General features: G+C 35.8%; 5 protein-coding genes across 8 annotated transcripts; 4 read left to right on the top strand and 1 right to left on the bottom strand.

Moving 5' to 3' along the window:
- Positions 1,144-6,118, top strand: LOC18607409 (protein LAZ1). 2 transcript variants are annotated; one of them, XR_001926749.1, is made up of 8 exons: positions 1,144-1,506; positions 1,610-1,666; positions 2,407-2,515; positions 3,509-3,693; positions 3,786-3,874; positions 4,213-4,474; positions 4,678-4,934; positions 5,318-6,118. XR_001926749.1 is itself a non-coding variant. In XM_007041573.2 (8 exons), the coding sequence occupies exons 1-8, from the start codon at positions 1,369-1,371 to the stop codon at positions 5,666-5,668; spliced, it is 1,443 nt and encodes a 480-aa protein (XP_007041635.1). In that variant the 5' UTR covers positions 1,144-1,368; the 3' UTR covers positions 5,669-6,118. The 2 variants fall into 2 exon arrangements, 1 of the variants encoding a protein (XP_007041635.1); XM_007041573.2 differs by having other exon boundaries at positions 4,683-4,934.
- LOC18607408 (metal-independent phosphoserine phosphatase) lies at positions 6,165-8,689 on the bottom strand. Its single transcript, XM_007041571.2, has 6 exons — positions 8,543-8,689; positions 8,119-8,199; positions 7,674-7,802; positions 7,429-7,491; positions 7,078-7,202; positions 6,165-6,620 (listed from the first exon to the last, which is right to left on the bottom strand). Exons 1-6 carry the CDS (start codon positions 8,645-8,647, stop codon positions 6,428-6,430), a joined length of 696 nt encoding a protein of 231 aa, XP_007041633.2. The 5' UTR covers positions 8,648-8,689; the 3' UTR covers positions 6,165-6,427.
- LOC18607407 (SEC1 family transport protein SLY1) lies at positions 9,014-11,800 on the top strand. Its single transcript, XM_007041570.2, has 2 exons — positions 9,014-9,200; positions 9,508-11,800. The coding sequence occupies exons 1-2, from the start codon at positions 9,170-9,172 to the stop codon at positions 11,343-11,345; spliced, it is 1,869 nt and encodes a 622-aa protein (XP_007041632.2). The 5' UTR covers positions 9,014-9,169; the 3' UTR covers positions 11,346-11,800.
- LOC18607406 (putative F-box protein At4g22660) lies at positions 12,129-13,502 on the top strand. Its single transcript, XM_007041569.2, has one exon. The coding sequence runs from the start codon at positions 12,129-12,131 to the stop codon at positions 13,500-13,502; it is 1,374 nt and encodes a 457-aa protein (XP_007041631.2).
- On the top strand, positions 14,093-19,036 carry LOC18607405 (isocitrate dehydrogenase [NAD] regulatory subunit 1, mitochondrial). 3 transcript variants are annotated; one of them, XM_007041568.2, is made up of 5 exons: positions 14,093-14,717; positions 14,803-15,042; positions 16,655-16,733; positions 16,871-17,188; positions 18,464-19,036. In XM_007041568.2, exons 1-4 carry the CDS (start codon positions 14,214-14,216, stop codon positions 17,143-17,145), a joined length of 1,098 nt encoding a protein of 365 aa, XP_007041630.2. In that variant the 5' UTR covers positions 14,093-14,213; the 3' UTR covers positions 17,146-17,188; positions 18,464-19,036. The 3 variants fall into 3 exon arrangements, with proteins under 3 accessions (XP_007041630.2, XP_007041629.2, XP_017971875.1); XM_007041567.2 differs by having other exon boundaries at positions 18,380-19,036; XM_018116386.1 differs by lacking the exon at positions 18,464-19,036 and having other exon boundaries at positions 16,871-17,399.

The raw sequence follows: 21,438 nt of genomic DNA, 5'->3' as shown, positions 1-21,438 counted from the left end.
GTGATAATTAATAAAGTTATTAAGTGTAATCATGTAAATAAAGTTTATTATAAATTATAATAATACTTATGTATAAATTAAATATATGTATATATAATATATTTATACAATATATATATAATATATATATATTCATAACATTTATATTGCAAAACATTACTAAAGTGTAATAATTATAACATATTAACAAGTAGGATATTTACTATCATATAATATTAACATATAACTTATATCATTTAAAATATATAACTTATAATTTCATATTAATACATATTTATAAATAAATATATATAACTAATATCAAATTGCCATGATTATAATTTGTTTATGTACATAAAATACCCTAATATATTTTAAGTTATTATTAATTAAGTTTACTATCAATTTTTCTTAATATATATAAAAGATATTAATATATATATATATATATATATATATATATATCATAACTAGTTTGGTTTTTTGGGTGCATTAATTCAAAAATTTTAAAATCTAGAACCGATCAAAAAAGTAATTAGATTAAACATTTTAAACTAATTGATCTAATAGATCAATTAACCCGAATCGTTTTACCAAAATCACATTTAATTTTGATAGGTAATTGGTCTGGATTGCTTTTACTCACCCCTAGTGGTAAATGGTCCTTGTTTTTTCCTGTTTAAAGTCACAATCTGATAAATTATTTTTTGATTAGGGTTTGTGAGGTTATTTTATTATTTATATTAATTATTTAAATAATAAATTCTTTTAAAAATATTAAAAATATATATATAATAAATAAAAAATTTTAAAGGGCCACAATTTTAAAAACTCTAAATTAACTAAAACAAAAAAGATAAAAACTCAAAATAATTCTTAATTCTTAATTTTCATAATTTTAATTTTTCAGTATACGATTTGACATTTTTCCCGCAATCAATAATACGTATGTAAATTACTCAAAAAGTTTATATACATGTAAAAAGTTAAAACAAAATTAACCAATTTACAAAAAAGGAAAAAACAAAAAACATGAAGGAAAATAAGCCACTGGGCTGGGGTAAACCGAGGTCGGGCCAAATTGAAATGTACAAAAATGTAAGGGGTATTAAGGTAATCTAAATCAACTACGGATAAAACAGATTCACGTGCAGCGTCCGTGCCAGAGCTTCATCTCTCTCGACTACTTTTGGTCCTCCATTTTCAATCAATCAAAGCTTTCTCTAGGGTTTTCAATTTTTTCGTTTCCGTTCGTTTAAAAACCCTCCGTTTTCTTTGAAACAAACAGAGTTAGCGATGATCATCCGGTTGATTTTTCTAACCTTTTTTCTGGAAGTGGAAAATCAATTATGCTGATTACCATCAAAGTAAAAGAAGGTGTAGTAGCTGATGAAGATTACAGATTACCTATTGGGCTATTCGCCTCCTATTTGGGCGACTTTGATAGCTGGTGTCCTTTTAGTCATAACGCTTTCGCTTTCATTGTATCTTATTTTCGAACACCTCTCTTCGTACAAGAATCCTGAGGTGAGTTTTTTTTTTTATGTTAGAGATTTTATTTAGTTCTTTCTTTACTGCTTATTTCATATTGCTTTGGTTGACCTTTTGTTTGGGCTTTTTTGACTCGCAGGAGCAAAAGTTTTTGATCGGAGTTATTCTTATGGTTCCTTGCTACTCTGTAGAATCGGTGAGTTTTTTGATCGAATTGACTTTTTTTTTCTTCTGTTGAGTGGAAGCTATTTAATCTTAGAGTTGGATGTTTTATGTAGTTCGGATCTTGCAACTCCTAGTGTTTTTGCGTTAATTTTTAAGTTTTTTTGATGATAAGAAGTGTTTTATGACATTGTAAGACTAAAATCATCAGCATGTATCTTGAGGTTAGATAACTTCAAAAATTTTTGAAATCGTTGTCTATTTTCGCTCAAATTTATGGACTGTTAGGTGAAAGTTGGTGTTCTGGAGTTTATGGATTCTGAGTCTGAGCGAAATCACTAGCATAAATATTGAATGATTAATGCTGGAGACTTTTTTCTTTTAAAGATGCTTGTAGTGGGAAATTTCTGTACTTGAACTCCTGAAATTTAAATATTTTGCTTGACGTTGAAAGTTTTGAAGTAAAATTTTGGTGTTTGAGATTGCTGAATATATCTTAAGAAATTTATGTAAAATCATGGCATGAATGTTGAATAGTTGGATTTGATGTTGCTAACATGCTTGCATTGGAGGTGCAGTTTGTTTTTTGACTTAAATTTAGTAGCATGCCTGCATGAAATTTGACCTATATTCAGCTTAAATTTTTAGTTTGGTGTGCATTTTAAGTCTATAAAATTTTTAACATTCTAGGTATAATTTTGGCACAATACTTCAATGTGCTTTGCTGCAATTATATGTTATTTTCTGTCTTGCTAACTTGGATTATTTTAACAGTTTGTATCATTGGTGGATCCATCAATTAGCGTTGATTGTTCGATACTACGCGATTGCTATGAATCATTTGCCATGTATTGCTTCGGAAGATACCTTGTTGCTTGCTTGGGTATGTCCATTTCTAGAGCCTTGAAGTTCAAATAAAGATATTATTTTGTAATTGTGGATAATTGATACATGTTATTTCATTGAATTCACGGTTTCTATAGTGGCATCTTTATTTTTTTTCCTTCTGTTAAACTGCTTTTATATCCTTGAATCTTAATTTTGGATTCTTGTTATTGTTTTTAACGCCTTTGAACAGATATTTCAACACTTCACTTTTTCTTTATCTTCCTATTTAAGAATGTATAGATTCTTATGATGTCGTATAAAGAACGGTCACTCATAATGCGCCTAATTTTTAGTTAAATTCTAAAAGAAAATGTGCATTTCTCTGTTGGTTTTACTCAAGCAAGGTCCTGGACATGATTATTTGCAGCTCTAACCTTTATCTTTAGCATTCATGACCAATTCTCAAGGCTCAAAACTGCAGATTCTATGTAGGGGCTGTAGGACGTTTCCAGTTTCTAGCCAATGACTGGTTTTAGTTTAAACTTGTTTGGTGTTAAGAATGTCATGAATTGAGCTATTAATGACACATGTATGAAATATCTCAGACTGACATGCACATGCACAAAGAGAAGAGGTACTCAAAATATTGGTATTATTGGATAAGTTATAATGTAAATATTTCATTCATTAGAGAGATACAAAAGAAGATTGGATGTTTCTGTCAAACTGACTTATGCACACTAGTTTTTTCATGTATTTGACAATGTGGACCTAAAACTTCCGACATAATTTCTTTCAAAATGTTCAGAGATTAAAGTTTGTGCATGACATATGCGTTTCTGGTTTATGGAGTTTTCAAAGTTCCATCATACAGCATAAATTTCAAAGCTCCACAGGCTATTTGTTAAATATTTTATTTTCATTTTTCTTCTCCCTCATATTTTTAATGGTCTTCATTTTTCAGAGTTGAGCTACTTTTTATTTAAGGACTGATATTGAGAAGTTTTTTTCCTTCATTGCAATCTTTCTTTCAATTTCTGCTTTTAAGGTGGTGAAGAGAGGACTATTGAATTCATGGAAAGACTAGGACGCGCAAGTGCTAAAACTCCACTATTGGGACTTGACTGTGAAAAGGGAACTGTTAAGCACCCTTTTCCCATGAATTATATCCTAAGACCATGGAAACTTGGTCAATGGTTTTACCAAGTTGTCAAGTTCGGCATAGTCCAATATGTAAGTGTTCTTTAGCTTCAAGAAAATGAATTATCCCTTTTGCTTCCGTCTTTGGATTCCTATATTAACGGAGCTGTATGCTTTGTTGGCAGATGATAATCAAGTTATTGACTGCTCTTTTAGCAGTAATTCTTGAAGCTTTTGGTGTATATTGTGAAGGAGAATTCAAATGGGGATGTGGGTAAGATGATCTTAATGTAGAATGTTGTTGGAGATAATGAGGATTATTGTGGTCGGTTATTAGTCGAAAGAACTTTTCTGGGTGGAAGAAAGTAGTTTTGAATGATTGTGATTCATATTGATGCTACTTTTAATGCTTCACCTTCTAAGCAACAAGCCACTTAAAATTATAATTTATGATGATGTTTCACTTGTGAGCACTAGTGTTTGTTTAAAATATTCTGGTACTATTTTCTTGCACTTAAAGTGGTGAATATTCATAAGTGAAACAGAATTTTGTGAATGGCCCCTCTTAAGAAATTTCTCATTGTCTTGGCATTTTTTTTCCTGATTTTGCAGGTATCCTTATATGGCGGTGGTTCTCAATTTTAGTCAGTCATGGGCTTTATACTGTTTAGTTCAATTTTATACTGTCACAAAGGATGAACTGGCTCACATAAAGCCATTGGCCAAGTTTTTGACTTTTAAATCAATTGTGTTTTTAACTTGGTGGCAAGGTGTGGCGATTGCCCTTTTTTATGCTCTTGGTCTGTTCAGAAGTCCAATTGCTGAAGGCTTGCAGTTCAAGTCAAGTGTCCAAGACTTCATTATATGTATAGAGGTAGATGTCTTCAATCACCAATGTATTTTTTCTAGGTTGTACTCCTATTTACTATAGGTATGCAGCTATGTAATAAATAATCAAAAGATTAACCCATTTGCTTGTAAATTGGAACATTACCTTTGTCGATCATTTAAAAGGCTTGTAAATTTTGTAAGTCTTTCTCTAATATGAAAGTTTGACATGTCATTCTATTCCTCCAGCACAGATGGGCATTGCTTCTGTTGTTCACCTATATGTTTTCCCTTCCAAACCTTATGAGCTAATGGGAGATCGCATTCCCGGAAGTGTTTCAATCCTTGGAGACTATGCATCTGTTGATTGCCCTCTGGATCCTGATGAGGTTAGGGACAGTGAGCGACCCACAAAGCTACGCCTACCTCAGCCTGACATAGAGGTTCGAAGTGGAATGACCATCAAAGAAAGTGTGAAGGACGTATTTATTGGTGGTGGTGGATATGTAAGTCATCAGTTTAACTAATAGTGCAATTTTAGATTTAGCTATGTACGTGGAGATTATTAATTAACGGTTAGTGAGAGAATAATTATGGTGTGCTGTAATTACCTAATAGGTGAAAGTTGCTGGTTCTCCATAATAGCATTTCTTCAGGTAGATGGGAAAGCAATAAGTTGCTAATTAATATCCATAATACAACCACATTTGGTCAAAACCTGAGGCAGATTGACCCATTATGTTCGTTCATGGCCATTTTGAAGAGCATAAAACATTTGTTACCTTTTTGTGCCTATAAAGTCAAATCTTTCAAACATCAGATCTATTCTCTTTTCTTTTCATTGGTATGTTGAAATTACTAGTGCTGAATGTGCTCTTTTCTTGTGCAGATTGTGAATGATGTAAAATTTACGGTAAACCAAGCAGTTGAGCCTGTTGAGAAGGGGATTACCAAGTTCAATGAGAAACTGCATAAGATCTCTCAAAACATCAAGAGGCATGACAAAGACAGGAGAAAGACAAAGGATGATAGTTGCCTTGCCACATCTGCACGGAGGGTAATTCGCGGTATAGATGATCCCCTCTTAAATGGGAGCATTAGTGATAGTGGGGTTGCAAGGGGAAAGAAACATCGTAGAAAATCAGGATATACCAGTGCAGAAAGTGGAGGAGAAAGCAGCAGTGATCAGAGCCATGGTGGATATCAGATTAGGGGCCGTAGATGGGTTACAAAGGATTAAAGCTTATGTGAATAATTGTGGCTATATGAACAGAAGACATGCTGGTGTGAGTGCTTCAAGAGACATCCCTATTCTTAGCTTTTGGGTGGCTTTCTTGGTTGACATGCTCAAGAGCATTGTTTCTGCAAGAGGCGGCTGAAGATTTCTTTCGAATTCCTGCTGTTGATATTTTCCCATCAAATGGGGTGGTTGTTTATGCAGGGGACTCAGTGGGTAAGTACTGTAATAGGTGTCATGTTGTATACAGTTTATTCAGGGCTTGGCCATTGCATACAAAGAATCAAGAATCGAGTTGCATGACTGGTGACATCTTTGCTCATAATTTTTTGAGAGATGTTTTCAGGCCAAACCAAGCTTGACTAATGTCTGGAAATCATTGCCCTGAAAGTTTTGAACAGATCAGAGCTATCTGTATTCTTGCTATGAATATATGCACGATATTTGAAAGCATTTTCCCTCTTATCTCTCAAGTAATATATTCTTTTGCTCAGAATGATACAATTTTAACAGTACTGCAGTGGCTTTATTCTTATGCCTTTTTAAATAGGGTAATGGTAAATACAGCAACGCCCATATAAAGTCCTTACCAGGTACTTGCAATTCATAGTTCTTGCAATTCATAGTTCTTGCAATGCCATAGCTAGCATTATGAAATGAAAGATTGATCATATGAATGTCTAGTAAATCATTCGGTCATAAAATGCTGGCCAAAATTTCCCAATGACTTGGTGGAAGAAACAATATAGGAGGAGCTGCAGATTATAAAACTGCCCGAAGTTCGCCAGTAAGCAGTGCGAACTGTCGATGCTGTGATAAAATAGAAGGGAGTCTAACTGCTTGAATTCTCGATCCTAGGTCATTGCTACTCGGTTCCATCTGTTCTGAAGCTGCATTGAGTATGGTTTGCAAGATTTGCAAGGGATCACCATGGCTGACAACCAAGATCACACATCTGCTTTGAAAAAGAAAGAATCTTAACTTAGACTGGTCTCACATTATGCAGAAAGAGGAATAATTTGCACTGCTGGATTGCTCTGCTTCAGCATGTTATCATGATAATGATACTGCATACCTATTATTTACACAGCACATTGGTATAACCAATCTGATAAGCAATTCTACATTTTAGAGCAAATTTCTACTTCTAGTCAGAGACTAAACCAGAATCATTATTCCTTTACGTTTAACCACTCTTAGGATTCCAATCATAAGGAACTCCATGCCTATGCACACAATGACTGATTCACTACTCCATACCTACCATAGAAGGGGAGGACATCTCATAATTTGGGATGCCTGTTAAGCATGTTCTGTGTGGAAAAACAGAAATGACAATGCTGTTTGATGTTCTAGAACTATTCCATTGGTCTTATTTGCTCCAAAGTCAAAAGAAAGGAGAATAAATTTACCCTTGGTATTCTGATTCCATGGTTGCCATAGCACTTGCAAGTCTAGAGGCCACATCATCAACACTTTCTCCACCTTCTGGCCTTGTGAATGGATCTTTTTCATCCATAGCCCATATTTCTGAATACTGTTTATGATGTACAAGAAAAGTTAGGAAAAACTCGAATGTGAACAGCCCTAAAAGGGTAAAATAAGCAAAATTTGAACCTATTTAACGGTTTGTTGCCTAAATTGTCCTACATATCTACTCAAAAACCCATTATTGTTGTGTTATATGGTAGACCTCAGAATCCTTCAGCTGCAAAACTAATGCCTGGCAAAAGAATAAACTGACCTATGTACAGATCACTTACTTTGTCATGTGACAGAAGTTCAAAGGAAGGACCAAAGTAACGTTCTCGAAGATCTTCTATGACCTGTCCTTTCAGCCAATTGCATTCGTTCAATATCAGTGAGAAGCAAAAGTAGAAACAGAAATCTCATTCGATATCTCATTTTTCCCCAAGAAAAGATCCAAATCTAAAGCAGAGAACCTCTGATCTAGAATCATGATTAACTTCTCAATGATGAGCATCGTTGAGATGGCGAAATAGCTCACCTTACATTGAGGGCCCTCAAATGGAATATTCAGAACGGATGCAACAACCTCTGCTGTATGACTTGTCCTTGCAAATGGTGAGTAACAAATGCGCACATTTGAAAGTGGTATGGTTTTTTCCTTCAATTCCTGCAATTGGTATGTAATCCATCTGTAAGTAAAGCAGCTTTCTTTTCTTTTCCTTTTTCTGTTAAGGGAGAGCAAGGTTAGAAACTAGGCAATAAAGGAGAGCCTTCAACTTCTCATCAGAACTAGTTGCAAGCAACTTCTTTATATTCACTAATTGGTGCCTACATTCTGTTAAAAGTAATCATCATTCAAGCCAGCTATGTGATTTTCAGTGTTAATATTCCCAATAACCTTCAATCAGCATTGTGAATTTATTCACTCGCAGGGGATGGTAGTTATTCGGAAAAAGGGGAAATTAACGCAAAAAAGTACTTACCTTGAGGAATAATTTTCCAGCCAACTGTGCCTGCTCAACACCTTCAGATGCCAACCCATATTCAGAACGAGTGCCATTTTCCTGATGGCATTCTGATTATTGGTTAATAAACAGAGCCAAGTAGCAAAACTGGAAATTGGCAAATGGATATAATCTAGAGAGTGACACATAAATCTATGGATTTGCAAATGATATGAAAAGAAATTATAGCCAAACTGAAGCTTAACATCACTTTGGCATCTCAAAGAAATATGCCCTGAACCTGACAGGATCATAGACTAAGATCAATTCCACATATTTCCAGGATAGACCCAGATAAGATAAGCATTATTTCCAACAAAACAAGGATACAGGCAGCCCATAGCTCCCTGCAAAAAGAAGTACTCATAAAGCATTAGAAGACAGTTGAAAGGGATTGACTGACCAATGAAGAAACAACAAGGCCTTTCTCATTTGGGATGCTTTTGCCATGCCTGAGGACCCAGTATCTGTTACGCAAAAACGACAACGTTCTTATCTCTGTTTGCATTGTCGCTGGTTCTTTCAGTTTGCTTGGAACTGTGAGAGCGCTCCAAATGCCTCCTATATTAGATGGAAATCTATTTAAGGTCGCGTTTGGACATAAAGGAGTTTCTTACTTTCTTTTACACCATTAACTAATTTAGTACTAGTTGATAGCCAAACACAACTTTTTCAAAATTCTTTTAAAATTCTTCCAATTAACCCCATAATTGGTTGAACACTTTTCCACGTGGCAAGTATAAGTTTCCAGTTCCAGAATACTAAAATAAACTCACCGCAGAATACCCTACTTCTAATTTACGTTTTTTTTTTTTGTCATTTCCATTTTTTTTAATTATTTCGCTATTTACGCCCCGTGAATCTTTAGTTCATGAGTTTCACTCCCTCGAAATTGCAACAAAGAGAAACAGAGAGGAGCGCTCTCCCAAAGGGCTTTCCATTACCCAAGAGAAACCCAGAGCAACAAATTTGAGTCTTGAAATTTGAGAGTAACTTGTTGGGTGCAAAGAGCTTAATTTTCCAGTCTTCTATGGCTCTCAATCTTCGCCAGAAACAGACAGGTGAATTCCCTCTCTAGATCTTTCTCCTTCATTTCCCCTCAAGTTACCAAAATCCTATTTCATTTCTCTTTTTAAATTTTAATTTAGATGCAATTAGAACAAACTCTTGTGTCTCTAATTTTGACCCTGTTAAACTTTTGTTGAATTTGATCTATTATTCTATGAATCTAAATCCATAAATCTACCACAAGTATGTTTTGGATCTAGTTTTGTCTGGCTTTTTAGATGCTGGGTTGAATTTGATTTGTCATTTTGGACCTTTAATCTTAGTGGGTGTTTTGGTCTTTCTCTTTTGCTGGGTTTACAGAATGTATAATCCGAATGCTGAATTTGAATCAACCTGTGAATCCCTCTGGAACTGCTAATGAGGAGGTTTACAAGATCTTGATTTATGACAGATTTTGTCAAAATATACTGTCCCCATTGATCCATGTCAAGGATCTGCGCAAGCACGGTGTTACCCTGTACTTCCTTATTGATAAGGATCGAAAACCTGTCCATGATGTGCCAGCTGTGTATTTTGTTCAGCCTAGTCATTCCAATATCCAGAGAATTGTAGCTGATGCCTCACGTTCGCTCTATGATAGTTTCCATCTGAATTTCTCTTCGTCTATACCAAGGCCGCTTTTGGAGGACCTTGCCTCTGGGACTTTGAATTCCGATTCAATTCATAGGATTTCGAAGGTTCATGATCAGTATTTGGAGTTTGTGACGCTGGAGGATAATTTGTTCTCGTTGTCCCAGGAGTCTACTTATGTCCAATTGAATGACCCATCTGCAGGGGATAAAGAGATTGAGGATATTATTGAGAGGGTTGTTAGTGGATTATTTTGCGTTTTGGCTACACTTTCAGTGGTGCCAATAATAAGATGCCCGCGTGGTGGACCAGCAGAGTTGGTTGCTTCAGCATTGGATCAGAAGTTGAGGGATCATTTGTTGTCAAAGAACAATTTGTTTTCTGAAGGTGGGAGTTTTGTAAGCTCGTTTCAGCGTCCAATTTTGTGTGTCTTTGATCGGAATTTTGAGTTATCTGCTGGATTACAACATGATTTTAGGTACCGCCCACTTGTACATGATATTCTTGGATTGAAACTTAACAGGTTGAGTGTGCCTGGAGAGAAAGGTGGAATGAAATCGTACGAGTTGGATAGCTCAGACCCATTTTGGATGGCAAATGGATCGTTGGAATTTCCTGAAGTTGCTGTTGAGATTGAGACCCAATTGAACAAATATAAGAAGGATGTTGATGAGGTGAATCGAAGGACTGGTGGGACTGCAGGAACTGAGTTTGATGGTACAGACTTGATTGGGAACACAAAGCACTTGATGAATGCAGTGAACTCCCTGCCTGAGCTGACAGATCGGAAGCAGGTTATTGATAAACACACAAACATTGCAACGGTGCTCTTGGGTGAAATAAAGGAGAGATCTCTTGACTCTTATGCTAAGAAGGAGAATGACATGATGGTCAGAGGTAGCATTGATCGAAATGAGTTGCTGAGTGTACTTAAGGGAAAAGGTACCAAGACAGATAAGCTGCGGTTTGCTATAATGTATATTATCTCTTCAGAAACCATTAATCCATCAGAAGCAGAAGCAGTGGAAGCAGCACTAAGAGAATCTGACATTGATACAAGTGCTTTTCAGTATGTGAAGAAGATCAAGTCATTGAATGTTTCATTGGCATCAGCAAATTCTGCTAGTAGAAATAACATTGTTGATTGGGCTGAGAAGATTTACGGCCAGTCAATTAGTGCTGTCACAGCTGGTGTGAAGAACCTATTGTCTAGTGATAGGCAGCTGGCATTGACAAGGATTGTGGAAGCTTTGATGGAGGGGAAGCCAAACCCTGAAATTGATTCTTACCTTGTGTTTGATCCTCGTGCCCCAAAGTCAAGCTCTGGCACTAGTAGCAGCCATCTGAAAGGACCTTTTAAAGAAGCTATTGTTTTCATGATCGGTGGTGGAAATTACGTGGAGTATGGCAGCTTGCAAGAGCTTGTACAGCGTCAGCAGCCTGTCAAGTATGTTATATATGGAACAACAGAAATTTTAACTGGATCGGAGTTTGTTGAGCAACTCGCTCTGTTGGGGCAGAAGATGGGATTGGGCAATACAGTTGCTACCTCATCAGCCACCAATTAATGCACCTTTTGGATACAATATGCAGAGCCTGCTATTCGCTTCATCCGGTGCATGAAGGAAGCAGCATGATCCAATTGGAGATGCCATTTGATCAAGCAAATACAGATTTGAAGCTGGTTATCTGAACACCTGTGCACTTAGTTTGGCCGTGCACTTTTTTCTTGATATTAAGCCCACATACTGGTTTTGATCAGGACTTGAACCTTTGACTATTCAGAAACACATATATCTTTGTTCCATTATAGTGAGTAGGTATTTTGACAATGAATAGCATCTTTTTTTTTCTATTTGGGTAAGTTTCTGCAGTTGGGGTGCTGTCAATACCCTCTTTCTATTCTCTTGGCTATCGCCTTTATTTCCCCAACTTGGCTGTATTAAGAGTTTCAGTTGGATTTCTTTTTACCCCATAATTTCATCAGATATCAATAAATGAGTGTTAATCAGATTCATTTGTAGTTTGTAATTGTATTCTTGGAAAAATGTCTGAAACGACTTGTCTTAATGCCTTAAATTACTTGATTCATTGGTGTGGCGATTTGAGCTATTTCTTTGCTGTTTGTTGCCTACTTCCAGTTGAACTAAGACAACCCTTATCCATCTTAAATTTAGTAACCCAACTTTAAAATTTAAAATTAGATAACTCAACTTTAAAATTTAAAATTAGATAGATATGTTGTCCTTTTTTTAGGTATAAACTTTCTCAAATCTCCTTGTATAATTTTCTCACGTCTGAGGTCTCTTTCCTCTTTAATCTTCTCGTCTGCTACATTATGCTAAGCTAGGATGCTGAGCACTTTGTTTCAAGCTCGCAGAAGTCTCGGGCTGTGCCTTGGGAAAGGCTGGTCTTCTCTCTCGAAGCCATTCGTAAAAGGAATGTGCGAAAAAGAGCCTGAAAAAACTCAAAAGGTTCATCCACAATGGGACAAACTTCCTCGTGACATATGGGGTTTAATCTTTCAACGTCTGTTATTAGTGGATCGAATTCACGCCAGCCTCGTATGTAAACAATGGAGTTCAGCCCTAAAGCAATCTCCTCCTCAACCTATCTGGATTCTGCTGCCTCCAGACAATATTAATGATAACAACGATTGCAAACACATGATAAGCTTCTTCGACTTGGGTGAAGGTGCAATTGGAAAGCTGAATCTCCCCAAGTCAATATCAGGAGCGACTCTCATCGGGGCTTCCAAAGGTTGGCTTGCACTCACCAAGGGCAAGAAAAATAGTCCGCAAATTTTTCTGCTTGATCCAATTTCAGGGGTTCAAATTCCTCTTCCTCCCTTGTTAACAATAAGATCGACTTCGGAAGATACGAACGCCATTGACAAGATTGAAATATCTTCCAGGGATGCATCCCAATGCGTCGTTGCAGCGTGCTTTGATGAGGGCAGGATTTTGGCACTGTGCAGACCAAAGGATAAGAGGTGGATCATATTTGAAGGGTTAGGTGTAGCTGATGATCATCGTTACGCATGCATTTTATTCTGCCATGGAATATTATATGCATTGATTACAACAGAAGACGATGAAGTCACTTTTCAATTTCAAACCCATTCCCTGAAATTAGCAGGTGATCATGATGTTATTTTGAAGCTAATCCCTCTAACGATGTTCGAGATCAGTTCCCCGATTTTCCTTGAAGACCCGCTTGAAGAAGTAGATACCTTTGGTAAAAACTGGGCTGCAATACCATATTTGGTGGAATCCAATGGTGACTTGCTGATAGTTCTGAAAATATTAGACGCCTTAATAACTGAGGACGAAGACCAGGACGACGACGACGAGGACAACGTCGAGCCTATATTTTCATACTGTCGGATTGCAACATTCGAAGTATTCAAGGTTGAAGCAAGTGATGACACACTATGGTTAACGAGGTTAAGCAACTTAGATGACCAAACCTTGTTCATCGATGGGGTGGATTCACTATCCCTTCCAGGTGAAAACTTCAGTAAAAATTGCATTTACTTTTTGGAAGATTCATTTGGTTACACTGCCGAAGGTTGGAAACCAATCATTTCTCGTGAATCCGGTGTTTTCTACCTTCATGATGGAAGGATAGAACGTTCCCTTCCAAGTTTGGACCTTTCCAAGCTTGGAAAGGATTTTTGTTACCTCTGGTTTTTTCCAAATATCAAGATTGGAGACTTCAATTAGAACTTGGTTAGAGAATTGAGCATGGAATAATTTATTTATTTATTTATTTATTTTTTAAATTTGAAAAATGGATACTCGAATTCTGTATCATGTATTAATTAATGAACCAAATGTTCGAGTATCATAATGAAATAATGTTAGATGATTATATTTATTTATTTTTATTTTTTGTTGGTATTTATAGTAATAAAATTATATGATCTTTTATGAATGTATTTGGTTTGTAGGACATTTATAATATTCATTTTATATGTATCTGTTCAACCATTCCTTTATTTAGTTTTCATTAGCGTTTACATAATATGCACAAAGCACAATTCTTGAACTGCTTGAAGGAATATCAAAATGAAAAAAAATCTGTAATTAATATTTAGTCATTTCACTCATTTGTAGTTTTTCAGAAATTACAAAACAATACAATCCAATTAAAATTTCATATTATAAAGGAAATAAAAACCTTAAGTAGATTATATTACTGATTACTCACAATTCAGTGAGTAGACCAAGGGTTTAAAAATTTGAGTGTCAAAAATATAAAATATTTAAAATTAAGGGGTGCTTTTCGAAATTATCCCTTCCTCGTCCTTTTTTTCCATTCGCATCTGTCAACGGCCTTCTCTGCAACTGTCCTTTTTTCGTATTTCTCTCAAGATTAAAAACCCTAATTTGACCGCCAAAAACTCTGAAATCTTCAAACACCCTCACCTGAAAATGTCCACGTCACGCAGATCCGTTCCTCTTCTGAAAACCCTTATAACGCAAAGAACCCATCGCCGAACCGTGACTTACATGCCCCGACCAGGGGATGGAGCCCCGAGACCCGTAACTCTAATCCCAGGAGACGGAATCGGACCGTTGGTGACAAACGCGGTGGAACAAGTGATGGAAGCAATGCACGCGCCGGTTTACTTCGAGAAGTATGAGGTTCACGGCGACATGAAGTGCGTGCCGCAGGAAGTCATAGATTCAATAAAGAAGAACAAAGTTTGTCTGAAAGGAGGGTTGAAGACTCCAATGGGAGGCGGAGTTAGTTCACTGAATATGCAATTGAGAAAAGAATTGGATTTATACGCTTCGTTGGTCAATTGCTGTAACTTACCAGGATTGCCAACCAGACATGAAAACGTGGACATTGTGGTAATTAGGGAGAATACGGAAGGGGAATACTCGGGGCTCGAACATGAGGTCGTGCCTGGCGTTGTTGAGAGTCTTAAGGTATTGATTATATAATCGAATTGTTTTCTTTTTTAATGAAAATTTGAAGATTTTCTTATTGTTAGATTAGCTGTTTCTCGTGTAGGTGATAACAAAGTTTTGTTCAGAGCGGATTGCAAAATATGCATTTGAGTATGCCTATTTAAACAATAGAAAGAAGGTTACTGCTGTTCATAAGGCCAATATAATGAAACTCGCTGATGGTTTGTTTTTGGAGTCTTGCCGGGAAGTGGCGACCAAATATCCAAGTATCAAGTACAATGAAATTATTGTGGACAATTGCTGTATGCAACTTGTCTCAAAACCAGAACAATTTGATGTCATGGTATGTTAAGTTTTTAAAAAATTTTCTTATATTAACATCTTTTAATATGAATCCGTTTGTAGTCATTGATGTTTATGCATATTTTAGCATTTGGTGATCTTCCCTCTAGTATAGATTGATATATGACACTAGTTTAGATTGATACATGTATTTTTTTTTTTGAAAACCATATATGTATTTTATTCATACAAGAGGTACAAGAATGCTTCTGGAAGTCTTTTTCCTGAGATAAAAAGATTTATTGCAGCAGAACACCATTCTTTGACAACATCAATAAAAAGGGTCCTGTGAGTTCACAAAAATATCAGTCCTGGACTCTCTTTAAGCCTGTACATATCAGTAAGCACTCAATAAGCACCTGTGAAGCAAAACCAGTGGTTCATCATAAAACAAAGGCTCATAAACACCATATCCCTCGCAAGACTGACTACCAAAAAGACATCAGCTATGACACAGATGAGCAAAGTATAACTATACATCCTACTGATGAGATCTATATATCAGCAACAATTGAAATAGTACCAATCCATGAGATCCCCCAACACAGACACATCAGTATGTCAATTCCAACCTTAGCCAGGATCCACCATCATATGAACAACAATATGCAAATAAAACCATCAGCAGCTGAGTAGATCAAGTTAGTGTATACTATCAGACCCACCTCACCTGCTCATCTGAACCACAAAAGTGTCACTGTGATGAAAACCTTACCAGGCACGAACACGCCCTGGACCACACTGGAACCTGTGGACAAATAAGGCAAGGTCAATCAACACTCACCACCAGCGGAAGAGGAGCCCCCATTGTAACCACCCAAAGGATCATCTACTTGATGCACCTGCAGAAGATCTTGTTCTCTTCCTACTGCAGCTTTTGCAAGTGAATCCGCCATGCTGTTAGCTGATCTTAAGACATGCTGAATCTCCCATTTCTTGTCTCTGTTTTTGAGATGATTAGTGTGCAAGATCTGTGTCCTAAGCCACCATGGAGCTGCATCAGGCCTGTTAACCCATTTAACAGCCGTAGTAGTCACTTTCTATTAGCAGATCATGGCCCATTGCCTTGGAGAAGGTGATTAGTGCCTTTCCTTTGTTATCGCTTATAATACGTCCAATCCTAGAGTCTCCCGAATTTCCCCTTGAAGTTCCATCAACATTAAACTTAAGTTGCATGACAGTTCCAACTCACATCTTGTTTTCCTCTCACATCTTGTTGTAATATATGTGTTTTCCTCTCACATCTTGTTGTAATATATGTGTATATATATATATATATGTGTGTGTGTGTGTGTGTGTGTGCGTGTGCGTGTGCGTGTGCGTGTGTGTGTGTGTAAGGTATTACAATTAGTTCAACATATAAATACAGATCTCAATTCCAGATTTTCTTTACCTCTGCTTTAATCATCTTTGACATCTTTGTTACCAATGCTGAACACAATTTCAATTGTCGTTGGAAATGTTGTATACTTTGCTGGAAGAATCCATTAGCATGGAGATTTTTGTAACTTGCTTTTAGGTTGCGTTCCATTTATGTTTTTTAGCAAGGGTTTAGTCATTTAACTGTTTTGCCTAATCTTCACCCAACTGCTGGACCTCTTCTGTGTCTTTAGGTAACTCCTAATCTTTACGGAAATCTTGTTGCAAATACAGCAGCGGGTATTGCTGGAGGCACTGGTGTCATGCCGGGAGGTACCAATTACTTACTAATATGCGTTGTTTTTCAGTTATTAGCTATTTCATGGCATGAACATAATCCGGAACCTATATTAGCTACTTGTTTTCTGGCTATTTCTCTTATAATTTAGTCAACAATTCTCTGACTACAGGTAATGTTGGAGCTGATCATGCTGTCTTTGAGCAAGGCGCTTCAGCAGGGAATGTGGGAAAAGAAAAGATAGTAGAGCAAAAGAAGGCAAATCCAGTGGCTTTGCTTCTCTCCTCTGCCATGATGTTGAGGCACCTCCAGTTTCCTTCATTTGCTGATCGACTCGAAACTGCAGTGAAACGTGTAATTTTAGAAGGTATGGACCGGACTAAAGATCTCGGTGGAGATAGCAGTACACAGGAAGTTGTTGATGCTGTCATTGCTAAGCTAGACTGATTGGTTGAACTCCTCCATCGTGGACTCTTAATATTGTCATTTGGGATGATTTCCTTAATTTCTATATGTCATTCTTAGATTTCAAGCATGATATTCTTTTTGGAAATAAAAAGCCAATCTTGATAGCCAAGAACATTTTAATGAAAATTGAGGACTTATGAGTTACGATTTTTATTTTCCCTTTTTTACAATTTAAGATGGATTTGATACTGTGGCATTGGGTGGAATAAGAATCTGGTTTTCTACTCCTTTCATTCCTGTGCAATTTTTTTCTTTAATCTATATTTCTTGGTTTTTTGCTTTTCCTTATTTAGTTTATATAGTTTGCTTATAAAAGCATTAGTCATAGTCAGATCCCTCTAATGTGGTGTTAGAAATTTATGCAGCTCAAGAAGTAAAGGGATTTAGGAGTTATCAGAAACTTGTTTCATTCAATTTCTACCCTATTTTAATAGACTCGAAATCAAAAGAATACTAGGATATGTTAACCAAATTATTTTGAGTCCAAAGAACAAGATGGAAAGTCAAAATTTTCATCAGTAATGTGTTTAGGAGACAAAAATATATATAACCTCTATCGTTGATTGAGGCCTTATAAAAGAAATTTTGTTTTTAATTTGATGTGTTCACCTTGTGATTGTATAGCACAATCTATAAATATACAATTGAAATTGTCCCCAAGTGGGACAATTTCTGATTGTTGTTGGCAATTAAACATTTAAGGTTCAGTTTCGGCCTCTTAGGCTTTTGTGCTGTCAGGCCAAGATTTTCCTTGTGGGTTTGAGTTAATTTCTGTCACCTTACTAGCTCTTTTCTTCATGTTTGAAACAAATGAATGTGTCACCTTATTAGCTCTTTTCTTCATGTTTGAAACCTATGAATAGGCTTTTGTTCATGTGCTTTATAAAGGGTAATAAAATAGGTATTTAAGGTGGTGCAATTTTAGGAGTTTTGTATCGTTTGAATTTTTTGTGCATATTTTTTACATTTGATTACAAACGGGAAAGTCCAAAGTCTTTAGTAGGAGGAAAAGAAGAGTAGTAAAATTCAACCTCTATTATATCCTTAATGGATAAGTTGGATTATTCCAAAGAAGTAATACAGGGCTAGAATCCTTACCGCTTATACCTGAATCAGAAATCTTTTCACAATTGATTGTCTAAAAACATTAGATAGATACGTTCTTAAATCCCTTTTGCCTCTTTAATTTTCCAAACTGTTTTGCCTTTGTAAGTACTCACAAAAAAGAGAGATGGAGATGATGGTTCATCCGCCATGGGAGGAACTTCCTCATGACATATGGGGTTTAATCTTTCAGCGCCTCCCATTAGTGGATCGTGTTCACTCCAGCGTCGTATGCAAACAATGGAGTTCAGCCCTCAAGCGAGCTCCTCGACCCGCTCGGAATCTACTGCACCTCGACGATGATAGTAAAGATTGGGATCACATGATTATAACCTACTTTGACTTGAGTGAAGGCACAATTGGAAATCTGAATCTCTGTGAGCCATTACCAAATGGGGATGCTACCGGGGCTTCCAAAGATTGGCTTGTAGAACCAACGAAGGGCACGACAAGTAACAATCTACAAACTTTTCTGCTTCATCCAATTGCAGGGGTTCAAATTCCTCTAGCTCCCTTGTCAACAATAAGATCGGCTTCAGGAGATTCATAGCCTCAAATTCCATGCGATCGGGTTGCAACATTCCAAGTATTCAAGGTTGAAGCAAGTGATACACTATGCTTAAGGAAGTTAAGCAACCAAACATTGTTCATCGATGGAGCGGATGCAGTATCCCTTCCAAGTGAATATTTTGATAGCAATCGCATCTACATTTTGGAAAATTCATTTAAATATACAGACGAAGGTTGGAAACTAATTACTTTTTTCTTTTTTTTTCTCATTTGTCTCTTTATTTATTTTGTATATTGCTTTATAATTTTAATAGGATATTTTATTACTTCTTTATAAATTAAAAATAGAGAAAAATTATTTGAAAGGAAAAGAAAAGAACAAAGATAACAAAAATCTTTGTGCCCTAGGATGAGTAATCTTAAAAGTAAGTATGATTCGAGTAAGTCAAACAGGATCGAGTAAGTCCAATAGGATTAATGAATGAATCTAAGACCTTTTAAGATTGACTTTACAATATGACATGATTAAGAATCAATTTTAAATAATATTTTAAAAAATATATATTTTAAATCTACTTAAAATTTTATAATTTTTAATATATATATATATATATTACATATAATACTTGTATAATTAAAAAATAATATTTCAATATCATATAACAGATGTTAGCATTCCAAATTTATAAATCCTAGAAAGATTCAAACGAGTACTACACAAGAAGTTTTTTTTTTTTTTGCTTAATAATCAAAGAATTTATTAATAATATTGATATCAAAGGATGAAAAGAGCAAACAATGTCTAAACCAGCATGGTTCCGCATTATACTAAAGATTGCTATCACTTGGTTATAAGCTACTTTGACTTGGGTGATGGTGCAAATGGAAATCTGAATCTCCCCGAGTCAACACCAGAAGGGGCTACTACTGGGGCTTCCAAAGGTTGGCTTGCAGTGCACATGGTGGGCACGACAACTAATAATCTGCGAACTTTTCTGCTTGATCCAATTTCAGGGGTTCAACTTCCACTTCCTCCCATGTCAACAACAAGATCAGCTTCGGAAGATACAAACATCGTCTTTCCTAATATTGAAATATCTTCCCAGGATGCATCCTAATCCGTGGTTGCAGCAATCTTTGGTGATGAAAAGATTTTGGCATTGTGCAGACCAAAGGATAAGAGGTGGACCTTATTTGAAGGGCTAGACATAGCTGATGATTATCGTTACGTAAGTATTTCGTTCTGTGATGGCATATTATATGCCTTAATTACAACTGAAACCGATATGATCAGTCTTCAAATTCAAACTCATTCCATAAAATTAACAGATGGCCATCATGTTCTTTTGAAACTAATCCCTTTTCCGATGTTCAAGATCAGTTCCTTAATCTTTTTTGAATATCCTGTTGGAGAGGCAGGTCTCTCTGACGAAAACTGGATGGTAATACCATATTTGGTGGACTCCAATGGTGAGTTATTGCTAGTTCTTAAAATATTAGATGACAAGGGCGACCACAATGACGAGCTGCAAACTCCATACTATCGGGTTGCAACATTCGAAGTATTCAAGGTTGAAGCAAGTGACACACTATGTTTAACAAGGCTAAGCAACTTAGATGACCAAGCGTTGTTCGTCGATGGGGTGGATGCAATATCCTTTACAGGTGAAAATTGTTCTAGAAATTGCATCTACTTTTTGGAAGATTCATATCTTTATACAGATCAAGGTCCGAAACCAATCAGTTCACCTCGATCCGGTGTTTTCTACCTTAATGATGGAAAGATTGAACGTTTCTTTCCAGACGAGAACATTGCACATCGTGTATTTTCCAAATGGTTTATTCCAAATATTAAGATTGGAGGCTTCAACTAGAGTTTTGTGGTTACAATGTTAATTAGGTATATACCTTTATTCCAAAAGAATGCTATATTTCTTTGGCATTATCCTTAAATGCTCTTGTCAAACAAGCCATATATTAAAACACTTATACTGCCCTTTTTATATGCATTTGTTCCACCATTCTTTTTCATTAGTATTTACGTAATTATTCACAAATAAAAGAGGAGAAAATGATTTTTTTTTAAAAAAAAAAGAAAGAAAAATAAATAAAATCTTTTGGTCCGACAATGGGCAATCTTAATGGTTAGAATAATCTGGTGAGTATAGATTAGATAGGAGTAAGCAGCCTTGAAATCAAAATTGCAGACCACTCATGTAAGATTGATTTTGAAAGTTTTGGACCTTGAATCGGTCATGACTATTTAAGATCGATCTTCGAGTAATTAGTCAGCCTATGAAACAATTTTAGGAGTTTGCTCAAAATCAAAAAGCTTGCATCGTTTAAATTTTTTGAACATATTTTTTTTAGTACATTTGATATCAAATCCGAACATTCAAAGGGTTTAGTGTTTAGGTAAGAGGAAAAGAAGAGAATTAGTATACAATTCAACCTCTATATATTATGTTTTTAAATTTTATAATTTTTTCTTACTTTTTTTAAAAAGTTTAATAATTTAGTCCTTACTTTTTTTAAAAAAAATTTTATAGTTACTAGGATGGTATCCGTAACTACGTTACGAAAAAAATCACAGGAAATATTGATTATGGTAGAGTAGATTTCAATTTGGTACTTTCAAAAGAATTTGTAGAGAAAACA

Source organism: Theobroma cacao, chromosome 2, assembly GCF_000208745.1.
Source record: "Theobroma cacao cultivar B97-61/B2 chromosome 2, Criollo_cocoa_genome_V2, whole genome shotgun sequence".
Taxonomy (NCBI): Eukaryota; Viridiplantae; Streptophyta; class Magnoliopsida; order Malvales; family Malvaceae; genus Theobroma; species Theobroma cacao.
Note: the sequence above shows the minus strand (reverse complement) of the source record. Positions and strands in the feature narration are given on the sequence as shown.

Excerpts from the sequence above, each read along its gene's own strand:
- LOC18607407 (XM_007041570.2), top strand. The coding sequence starts at position 9,170 with ATGGCTCTCAATCTTCGCCAGAAACAGACAG. Across the intron at positions 9,201-9,507 it reads TCTTCGCCAGAAACAGACAG|AATGTATAATCCGAATGCTG; the intron begins GTGAATTCCCTC and ends CTGGGTTTACAG.
- LOC18607409 (XM_007041573.2), top strand. The coding sequence starts at position 1,369 with ATGAAGATTACAGATTACCTATTGGGCTATTCGCCTCCTATTTGGGCG. Across the intron at positions 3,694-3,785 it reads AGTTCGGCATAGTCCAATAT|ATGATAATCAAGTTATTGAC; the intron begins GTAAGTGTTCTT and ends CTTTGTTGGCAG. Across the intron at positions 3,875-4,212 it reads GAATTCAAATGGGGATGTGG|GTATCCTTATATGGCGGTGG; the intron begins GTAAGATGATCT and ends CTGATTTTGCAG.
- LOC18607405 (XM_007041568.2), top strand. The coding sequence starts at position 14,214 with ATGTCCACGTCACGCAGATCCGTTCCTCTTCTGAAAACCCTTATAACG. Across the intron at positions 14,718-14,802 it reads GCGTTGTTGAGAGTCTTAAG|GTGATAACAAAGTTTTGTTC; the intron begins GTATTGATTATA and ends TTTCTCGTGTAG. Across the intron at positions 15,043-16,654 it reads CAGAACAATTTGATGTCATG|GTAACTCCTAATCTTTACGG; the intron begins GTATGTTAAGTT and ends CTGTGTCTTTAG.
- LOC18607408 (XM_007041571.2), bottom strand. The coding sequence starts at position 8,647 with ATGCAAACAGAGATAAGAACGTTGTCGTTTTTGCGTAACAGATACTGG. Across the intron at positions 7,803-8,118 it reads CTGGAAAATTATTCCTCAAG|GAATTGAAGGAAAAAACCAT; the intron begins GTAAGTACTTTT and ends TACCAATTGCAG. Across the intron at positions 7,492-7,673 it reads TTGAGGGCCCTCAATGTAAG|GTCATAGAAGATCTTCGAGA; the intron begins GTGAGCTATTTC and ends CTGAAAGGACAG.
- LOC18607406 (XM_007041569.2), top strand. The coding sequence starts at position 12,129 with ATGCTGAGCACTTTGTTTCAAGCTCGCAGAAGTCTCGGGCTGTGCCTT.